The sequence below is a fragment of the Priapulus caudatus genome, unplaced genomic scaffold (assembly GCF_000485595.1).
Source record: "Priapulus caudatus unplaced genomic scaffold, Priapulus_caudatus-5.0.1 Scaffold780, whole genome shotgun sequence".
NCBI lineage: Eukaryota > Metazoa > Priapulida > Priapulimorpha > Priapulimorphida > Priapulidae > Priapulus > Priapulus caudatus.
In genome coordinates, this window is record NW_014577841.1 from 25,882 (window position 1) to 36,054 (window position 10,173).

Below are 10,173 nucleotides of genomic sequence, written 5' to 3' on the forward strand. Positions count from 1 at the left end.
AGGATAGGGAGGCTTTGTAACCCTATCCTCTTGGGTTTGGGTTACATTATTGTATCTAATAGCCACTGTATTATTTAAACATGTGCTGCATGCGCTCTGCTCACGTGATGCTCAGTGCTGTAAAGCAAAAGGCCTAATCATGTACATTTTGTATGTATTGCAGTGACAGCAGACATGGCCATTCGCATTGTTTCACTCATTATATGAAGATAATAAAATATTGGTAATGTGGTAAATGATGCTGGGATCAATGACGTATAATAATAGTAATTAAAAGTTGCATGAAATTTATTTCATAACACTTACATTAAGTTAACTAATGTGTTCTATAATAGTACTAAATAATACTACTAACATTACTAACATTACTAACACTGTGTCAAGTCACAGATGAGTAAAAATTGAAAATTGACACGAAACATTGTGTTAATAATTGTGTTAAAAACATTGTGTTAATAAACGAAACATTGTGTTGTTAAACACGTGATGTTATACTTTGTATCAAGGAAGCCAGACAATGCGTCTAGACATGTACGTTTGCAGCGTATTGTGCAACCCTGGCCGTATGTAAAATGAACGCGCGCATTATGAATATAAAAATTCCACTCGCCAACAGGGCTGGTCAGACCAGACATTCTACTAGCCCTTACTGATTTCTACTAGCCTCGGGCGAGCGGGCGAGCGTTAGTTTCAAGCCCTGGATGTGCATATTCAGGATAATCGATGTGTGCTATCTCAGTAACTGCTGTAAACGTAACGATAATAACTAAATAACGGCGGTCCAATTCTAGTTAAGCACGCCGGATTAGTTTAGAACATGTACGAATTCAGAATTATACATACAAATTACAATTACCGTGGTCCCAAACTACTACTACTAGTACTACTACTACTACTAGTACTAGGAACTAATACTAATAGTAATAATGTAATATTATTATTAATAACTACACTATCACTATGAATAGTAGGATTGTGCAATAACGATTGCTAAACTGCATTTGCCCTAGCACTACGATATTTCAAGCTGTTCAAATAATTATTTTACATTTGCTTGATAGGGTCTGGCATGCGACATAGGGGCGGACAGCCTAGGAAGGCATACCAGCCTGAAGCCTTTGTACAGGCACACTGACACAACAGCTGAGCGGCCCCGAAACTACCAGAACCCGCCAACGGAGGGCGCCACGCTCGGCGATAATGTTCGGGCAGATGAAAACGAAGAGCCTGTTCATCCGTATATTTTGCATCCTAGTTACCAGCATCATCGTCGTGTTGCTAAGCAACCAGACTCCCGACTTCCAGCATCTGGTGAAGGAGACGAATAAGCACATTGGGAAGCTGAAGAACCTCAACTATGCAGGACCGAACGTCCAGGAGTTGCAGCCAGAGCTCGATGAGAAGTGTGTGCATGCGATCGCTACACGTAAACTACGATTAGAACGATAGCAGATGTATTTTAAAAAAATGCATTACCATTAAAAGGGCAGATATTTTAACGCCATTCTGCGAAGAAAACATTTAGTTTGTAAGGTGCTAAAAGTTCGTGTCTAGATAACCAGGTCCCTGTCTCAAACTAAGAAAAAATCCCCAAATTTAATTACTAAGCACACGCATAAAGTAAACCTTCCATATCTGACTTTATAGGCCCAGTTAGTTAGTTGCACAAGACTAGAAATGCGCAACTCCAAAACAACTAAAAAAATCTTCATTCTAAAAAAACATTGATAACTGCAGGGTTCTCCAAGCTTTTTCATTATAGCATGGCGGGTGCTGCCTTTACGGTCCTAGCACGCAAATCGCCGAAGGCGGTTTGCGTGCTAGGGGGGTCCGGTGGCTATGGTATTTAGCAGGCTATGATATTTAGAGTGGCGGGTGCATTTTAGGATGGTGGGGCTCGACGATAGCCTGGCGGGCCGCCAGGCTATAAGTGCTCTTAGAGAACCCTGAACTGTTACTCATTTAAATTGCTTCTACTTTTATTTATTTTTTATTTTATTTTATAAATACAAATACATGTACTCAAGACGGTCTTTTTCATGGAGAAAAAATCTGATAAATGCGATAGTGTTGAGTAGTTAAAATAATGAAATAATAGAATTTTCGACGATTTTTCTCAACGTTGCCTTTCCAGGTACATGCGGCGGCTGGGATTCCTCCCCGTGCCGCGCCTCTACCCGATAGATCTCCCCGGCAACGTGACTCCGCCCGTCGTCGTGACGGCGGTGACGAGCGGCAGCTGGAAGGCGGCGCACGGCTTTGCGCTGTCGGTGCGACGACACCTCGCTAACAGCACCCTCGTCATATACGGCGTCGGCCTCAGCCCGGACGACAACTACGATGTGAGTCGGAGGGGGGCGGTGGTATGGGTGCGCACAGAGGCGAGAAAGTTGTGCACATATAATAGGCTGATGCTGCTGCTGCTGCTGCTGATGATGATGTTGATGCTGATGCTGCTGCTGATGCTGGTGGTGGTGCTGCTGCTGCTGGTGGTGCTGCTGCTGCTGCTGCTGCTGCTGGTGGTGGTGATGGTGCTGCTGCTGCTGCTGCTGCTGCTGGTGGTGGTGGTGGTGCTGCTGCTGCTGCAGCTGCTGATGTTGTATGGAGGAGAAGTTGGAGGGAATTCAGAGATTTGTAATAGCACTGGAGATGTTCTTGGCGATGTTAGTAGGAAGAAGACACACTGTATAGAAGGACACTGAGTAGTGAGATATTAATTAGTCGAAAACATCGTAATTATCAGTCAAGCATCGGGTCTCCCGGAGAAAAAGTATTAATTTGGCACCACGTATGACACACCTTAAACTTGTGAACCTTTCTACATCTAGCCTAAGAATTGTGTGTCACTACAGGTTAGTACTGGTTAACGTACTTACACTGTCATAAGAAACGGTTATGTGAAATACCGCACATACACTACTTCACATACGTTGGTGTGTTCGCTCACTTGTTCTGATCTGTTTTACAGTTGAAGACGTTCTGCAACTGCACGTACCGAAAATTCCAGTTTGAAGATTATCCCTCTCACGTCTCGATCCTGAAGCTGCATGCCTACAGACCAATTATCATTCAGGTAGGCTGAGTTCACTGACTAGATAAAGGCTTAAGAACGACACATATAGCGTGTAAATTCGCTACCTGGTACGGTAGTGGCACTGGTATTGTATCGTATAGAAGGGTGCCCTCGGAGGTTAATTCAACAAAAAGTCAGTGAGTAAAGCAAACAAATAAATACGAATAGATGGTGAATTCAACGTTCATTTAATCTCGACACGACAAGCTTTAAGACATGTTTAGATTTAACAAGGTTTATTTGCACGCCCGTCTGCTGCCACCCCGGGGAAAACAAACCCAGATAGATGGTGAATTCAACGTTCGTTTAATCTCTACACGACAAGCTCTGATTAGGTGTGCTTGTTGCACGTTTGTTTCCATGTCCGCCTCCCGTCCGCCCCCACGAAACTAACCCTGCGAAACTGCACTCGACCCGGCAAAACCAACCCGCCACTGCGTTACCTTTCGCAGGAAACGCTTAACGAGTTTGGCATGGTGATCTACCTGGATCCGTCGGTGCATATTGTATATCTCTCGCTCACACACGCACGCACGCACGCACGCACGCATGCACACACACAAACACACACATACGCGTAATAATATATGTACGTATACGTGTAATACTATAACTATTCCTTCGCAGGAAACGCTTAATGAGTTTGGCATGGTCATCTACCTGGACCCGTCGGTGCGCGTAACGACGCCGGACATCGCCCCGTACCTCCGCCGCGCCCGCGCCTCGAGCGTCCTCGCCTGGAAGCTGCCCTCCGCGCTTCCCACCTCCGCGCTCACGCACGAAAAGATGTTCACGTACTTCAACACGAAGCGCGACAGCTACTACTTCCACCACATGGTGGAGCCGCGCAACCTCGTCGCCTACAACACGGAGGCGGTGCACCAGCACGTGATGCTGCCGTGGCTTCAGTGCGCGCTCACGCCGCAATGCATCGCCCCGATCGGAGCGCAGGACACCGGATGCAACTTTGAGCATAAGCCGATGTACCGCTACTCTGGCTGCCACAGCTACGACGCGTCCGCGCTCAACGTCGTCCTCGGACGCCTGTTTAAATTCAACTACGGCGACTACGTCGGCAACGAGACGTTCTTCCGGCCGGCGCGCCCTGGCGGCGACGCGGTCGCGGGCAAGCAGGAGACGAGCACGGTGGGAGGGCGACCTCTGGTGGGAGGGATCGTGGGGAGAGGCGGCGGTGGCGTCACGGTGAACTGATGCGGAAAGCGTATGCGTGCGTGTCGCGGTTGAATTTCTGCAACGTTTGACGCCGGATTTTGCAAGCGTCCGTGTGACCGTTAGCTCATGTTTTGTAACAATATGTGTGTGTGTATATATATATACACACACACATATATATATATGTATGTATATATGTGTGTATTTTGGATGTGTATGTACACGTGTGTGTGCGTGCGTGTGTCTATCTGTCTGTTTGTTGTTACATGCACCTTGTTTGTTTCTGAGTAAGAAACATGGTACATTCATAAAGAGCTAGTCAGAAAGAACTAGGTACATAGAACGGAGCATAGCTCTTGCCCAACGCGTATCCCAACGGATGACGACGAATCAGTTTGTCCGTTCGGGATTTCGAGTGCTGTGAACGTGGACCGGTAACTCTTTTTCTTGCTGCATTTTACTTTCGTGTGATATCGACGTGCGTCGTTCTGAGCGTACGTCTGCACGGAGCGTTCGTACGCGTGCACGGAGGGAGGGGGAGGGGGCGAATCTAACCCGATCGCGCGCGCGACACGATTCTGCATGGCCGCCGCGTATCGATGCAGATTCTTCGCAGGAGGAAGCTGGTTTCTCCTGCAGGCATCTGGCTTTTCCCACCGGACGACAGAGGTCTCTACCTCTTTCCCACCGGACGCACGAAGCGGTCGGCTTCTAAGTTTTCTGGAGGATGCGGCAGCTTGCGTTGCCACCCGCGGAAACACGATCGACGTAGTACGTGTCTGTTTTTCGCGCGGTCCGCACGTTGACGTAGTTAGTGTTAGCAGAAAGTCATGGAGTTGGATGTCGTGGAGTTGGATCGTGAAGTATTGCGATAAGCGATGGCGATGAGGTATTGCGATAAGCGAAGAAGTATTGCGATGAGCGATGAGGTATTGCGATGAGCGATGAAGCATTGCGATGAGCGATGAAGTATTGCGATGAGCGATGACGTATTGCGATGAGCGATGAAGTATTGCGATGAGCGATGAAGTATTGCGATGAACGATGAAATATTGCAATGAGCGATGAGGTATTGCGATGAGCGATGAAGTATTGCGATGAGCGATGAAGTATTGCGATGAACGATGAAATATTGCAATGAGCGATGAGGTATTGCGATGAGCGATGAAGTATTGCGATGAGCGATGAGGTATTGCGATGAGCGATGAGGTAGCTAGAGGTATGCTAGGTGCTTGCGGTGGCACTCGGTTTTTTTTAGTGTGTAGGCGTGTCCCTCTTGGTGCAGCAGCACACTGGCACGTGCTAGAGGGTGTAAATACTACTTGTAAATGCACGGGGGGGACGAACGAACGTACGTAAGAGTACGCGCATTTAGGCGTTAGTTTGCCGTTGAATAAATCGTGTAGCGTAGCGTGTAGTCCTGTACCAAAAAAAAAAGGTAAAATGGCCTGCACCATCTCCCTCTGGTGGACGGATACCGGTCTCAAGTAAGATCGGTGAGTTAGCAGGATGGCGTGGTTGTATTTAACGATGCGTATCGTGATGAGTGGCTCGCTTTCATGAAATCTCTGCTTCCCTGCGCCGACGTGTTACACTCATGTCTCGCTGCGTCTCGCTGCGTGGATACTAGACAGGGGAAGCTAGGATTGATGCTGGATGCAAGTGTTTCTCTCACGTTAATTAATTAATTAGTTAATTGGTTAATTAGTTAGGAGACATCACTGCGACCGGCGCCGCGGGCCACTGCGCATCTGTGCGGCTACGATTCACGTACGACCTGCGATTAGAAGCGAGAATTCCTCAGCGTCGATGGCAGCTCTGGTACTGCACGGGTGTGGTTTTTAGAATGAAGTGCATTTCACGGTGTGTGGCTGTTGTTGCTTGCGGGGTTACCGTGACAACTACAGAGCATAGTCGTGGCAGGTTGTACGGATTTTTTTGTTTCCGTTATAGCACATTACGGTATATATTTGTTAAAATTGATTATGATTTACGATGACGTGCGTGTTGTGCAGCATTTTGCGCGACTCGCGCCGTTCGGTGGTGACGTGCAATTTCACTGTAGATATGAATCTTGTTGATATTTCATTAAATTAAGTAAAATACGTGCTTTCACAATGAAGACGGAACGTTTACTGGTTATTATACATACAAATGTACATATAAAATGTATTCTCCTGCTTTATTTATTTACATTTTAATGCTGTAATTCTACAACCATGTACAAAAGAAATTCGTGACCATTCAATAGTGGTAAATCAAAGTAACACACCTTCATAGACCTCAATGCATTTCAATCATGCTTAATGCATTTAATCCCCAAAGCATTTACTATGTAACCATTTTTCAAACAAACGAAATTCACATTTATTTTAAAAAATACAAAATATATTAACACGCCAGAGGCAGAACAATTCTTCACACACTCAGTTCACATCCATAATACCACAGCTATTCCAATATATTATACATCTAGCGAAGACTAGTGAATTAGTTACTAATGTAGAAAGTTTAATCTTAAAAAGCCTAATAATTAATAAAGTAAATCTTGGTATGCAATTATCGACTGGCCTGTTGCACCTGTGATCCTGCCATCTGTAAGACACCTTCACCTGCAAGTAAATAAACAAATAGATTAATTATCTGTTATAGGTAATAGCTGCAGAGACAGTCCAGAAAGGTGTGAACGATAACCACAAATATTAGATTGAAAATATTAAGTTCAGACGTATATATATCAAGAGTACATAATAGAGATTAACCTCTATTATGTACTCTTGATATATATATTTATTTTTTATTTATTTTTTAATAGAGAATAATATGGGATCATGTTATCGTATGCTCACGCATGCCGCACACAGCAGCGCAACAGTACCTATGCACACACTCGCCCGCAGAGGGCGCTGACGCATGCTGCACGTACCTACCCACCACCAGAGGGTGCTCACGCACCACGTACCTACGCATCCCGACACCTGCTCGAACGCCTTCAGCGCCGCGTCAGCGTTCACCTGCAGGTAGCTCTCCTCGTCCGCTCGCAGAGTCTCTCCCAGCTTCTTCAACGCCGCGAGTATCTCGAGCTTCTGCTGGGAGTGGTCGTCCGCCGACAGTCGCCCGATCTTAGCGTCACGGTCCAGCTACAGGGGGCGCCGCCGCCGCCGCCACCACCGCGAGAAAAATGCATGTGAGCGTGGTCGAATTGGCTGCTGGAGGGATGCCTGTGGTTAGGAATGGAGGATAGGGGTGGGAATGGAGGATAGGGGTGGGAAAGGGTATTATTGGCAGGTGGAATGGAAATGTGGAGTGACCTTTATGCGCAGGTGAAATAGAAACAGGCAGTGGTCTTTATAGGCAGGTGACATGGAAACACAAAGTGGCCTTTACGGACACGGATTGATTGGAAACACAGAGTGGCCTTTAAGGACAGGTACGTGTCCATTCTAGAGAGGTGGTTTTACTGTGTGACAGCCACTCAATTGAAAATCCTAATTTTTTGCTTACTTTTTCTATACATTACACAATGATGCCAAAACATTGCATTGGTAGAGGTAAATGCATCGCTAGCGTGCAAACTTGTCTCTCTCACCTGAGCCAACCTTTCTCGCAATTGCCCCGGCTGCTTCTTCGCAAACATCCGAATAACCTCTGGTGTTTTGAATGCGCTCGATATTGCCGCTTGAATAGCCTGCAACATCCAACAAGTATCCCCAAACATGAATCCCTCCCTGCAAGCAGTCTGAACTCGTCGTGAATAAATTTCCAGGAAAAACAAATGTCGACAGAATTTAGCTATCTGTCTAGCGCACGCGGCGAGCTGCGCCAGTCAATAAAAACTGTTCTAAAAACGATGCTTCGTAACAACGTGTAATCGTGTTGACATTTTGGCGTGCACCACGTACAAACACTCCGGTTTGAACGGACGTAGAACCGATAAGCAATGCGAGATAGTTACATATCGTTCGGGCAGGTGGGTCAACGGTGCGAGTACGTGGCACACGGCAAGTGTCGTGAAATGATAAGCAATGCGGCATCGCTCAGGTAGGTGGGTCAATGGGTAGGTGGGTCAATGGGTAGGTGGGTCAATAGGTAGATGGGTCAATGGGTAGGTGGCGCGTTCCGTGATGTGGGGGCGGATTTACCAGCTGCATAGCGTTGATGTCGTCGACGAGGGTCATGTTTCCCGACGCCATCTTCTGCAGTGACTCCCGGAACTCCTTCAGCTGCTCTACGGTGTCCGTCTTCGTTTCCTCGTACTCCTCGGCATCGAGATCTTCCCTGCAAGTCAGTGGCCAGGGAGTCAGCGTCCCCGGCATCTACTGGTGTGGCTACGCGCATGGCCAGGCTTCGGGGTTCAAAACTAAGGGGCAACGAGCAGCAGTTTTGCTGCCTATGGGGGCCAGTCTGCTGCAAATCATTGCTGCCAAGAAATTTCTGACAATGCACTCAAAAAGCACCAGGGATTTTGTCTGGATGATTGTATTTCCCAATCCAATAAGACCTAAATTAGGATTGCGTTGGTTTCTATACTCTTAATAATGGTTTTATTATTGCTAGTGTTGTTGCGAATCTCACTTGCACTCTTCCAAGTCTTGTAGTTGGGCCATTAACCGATCCAACTGCTCCTCCAGATTGTGTTTGAGCTTCTCCGTTTCGCTCTTGCCTCGCGACGCCATGATCTGTAAGCAATGAGTAGTAAATTGCAATTTTTTTCACGTATATATTGTCATTTTAATGCTAACACCCTAACCAATCATTGGGTTCAGCTCTACTTATGTAACTCTTTACAGTGGCATGTGGCCTGTGTTGTCACAACCTGTCGCTAGTTAGAGGTACCTACTAGTCTACAGAGCTAATATGTGACAATATACGTCATATTACATGTTCATGCTATACTACATCGTATTCCGATCCTGATGTAGGCCTAGTACATGGACATGTAACATCTCAAGCGTCGCGACAACGGACAAGCAGGGCTTCGTACGCACTACAAAGTACAAATTACAATGGCGATAAAATAAGCTAGAACAATAACATTTATGTTATTTTATTATTATCGTATGACAGAAACTATTTCGACAAAGCCTATTCTCTCCACTCTACTAAATCTCACGTAGATTATTTGTATAGTAAATTTATCACCGTACACTCGTAGTTTGCAAGTGGAAAATCAGCCTAGTGTTTGTTTACCGCCACTGGCGCCACGTAGTGGCCAGAATCGCAAGTAAAAAATAAGACAACGCGGAAATTTTGCTAATTTTATGTAGCTCTTTGGCTAATTTTACACGTAAACGCGCGCGCACGCACACACACACGCACGCACGCACGCACACGCACATGCACACGCACACACGCACGCACGCACGCACACCCGCACACACGCACACAAACACACGCATGCACACACACTTGCACACGTGTACACACGGTCACGCGCGCACGCACGCACAGACACGCGAACGTCACCTATTCAACAATAAGGAGATGGTATATGGAAATAAGGAGGCCCGAAGGAGATGTGCATGCATGGCAAAATCCGATCTCAAACTTTTACTTCGGCTGCAGCATCCCGCCACTCCCTACCCATTGATAGACTCCTGCCCATATCCTAGTTAGCGTACGATATAATTAAGTATTGTTCCTGATAATAAACTTGTGATGAAGCGCGCACGCACACAGAAACCAATAGATGAAGGGCTGCAATGATTTGGCTTGCCCTGATAACAATAGACTCACGTGTGCGGCGGATTTTCGTTGAGTAATTTGACTCATGCGTCATTTTACTTGAGTAAAATAACTCACGTGTGCGCCGGGCTTAATTATAAATCTATTGTTATCAGGGCAAGCCAAATCATTGCAGCCCTTCATCTATTGGTTTCTGTGTGCGTGTTAATAATCACACTGGATTTTGCATAGATTAATTCCTC

The 10,173-nt window shown here is 46.3% G+C and overlaps 2 protein-coding genes across 3 annotated transcripts in view; one reads left to right on the forward strand and one right to left on the reverse strand.

The window, feature by feature from the left end:
* LOC106813482 overlaps positions 1-6,368 on the forward strand; it is a 6,960-nt gene extending 592 nt beyond the window's left edge. The window contains exons 2-5 of the mRNA XM_014817622.1: positions 1,062-1,403; positions 2,135-2,342; positions 2,969-3,073; positions 3,701-6,368. Coding sequence (XP_014673108.1) covers positions 1,201-1,403; positions 2,135-2,342; positions 2,969-3,073; positions 3,701-4,285 — 1,101 coding nt within the window. The 5' untranslated portion in view covers positions 1,062-1,200 and the 3' untranslated portion in view covers positions 4,286-6,368. The remainder of the gene's footprint in view (positions 1-1,061; positions 1,404-2,134; positions 2,343-2,968; positions 3,074-3,700) is intronic.
* Positions 6,369-6,416: 48 nt separating this feature from the next.
* LOC106813483 (protein LZIC-like) lies at positions 6,417-9,441 on the reverse strand. 2 transcript variants are annotated; one of them, XM_014817624.1, is made up of 6 exons: positions 9,394-9,441; positions 8,822-8,925; positions 8,389-8,524; positions 7,836-7,934; positions 7,209-7,386; positions 6,417-6,858 (listed from the first exon to the last, which is right to left on the reverse strand). In XM_014817624.1, the coding sequence occupies exons 2-6, from the start codon at positions 8,920-8,922 to the stop codon at positions 6,806-6,808; spliced, it is 567 nt and encodes a 188-aa protein (XP_014673110.1). In that variant the 5' UTR covers positions 8,923-8,925; positions 9,394-9,441; the 3' UTR covers positions 6,417-6,805. The 2 variants fall into 2 exon arrangements, with proteins under 2 accessions (XP_014673110.1, XP_014673111.1); XM_014817625.1 differs by lacking the exon at positions 9,394-9,441 and adding an exon at positions 9,360-9,365.
* Between the last annotated feature and the right edge of the window lie 732 nt (positions 9,442-10,173).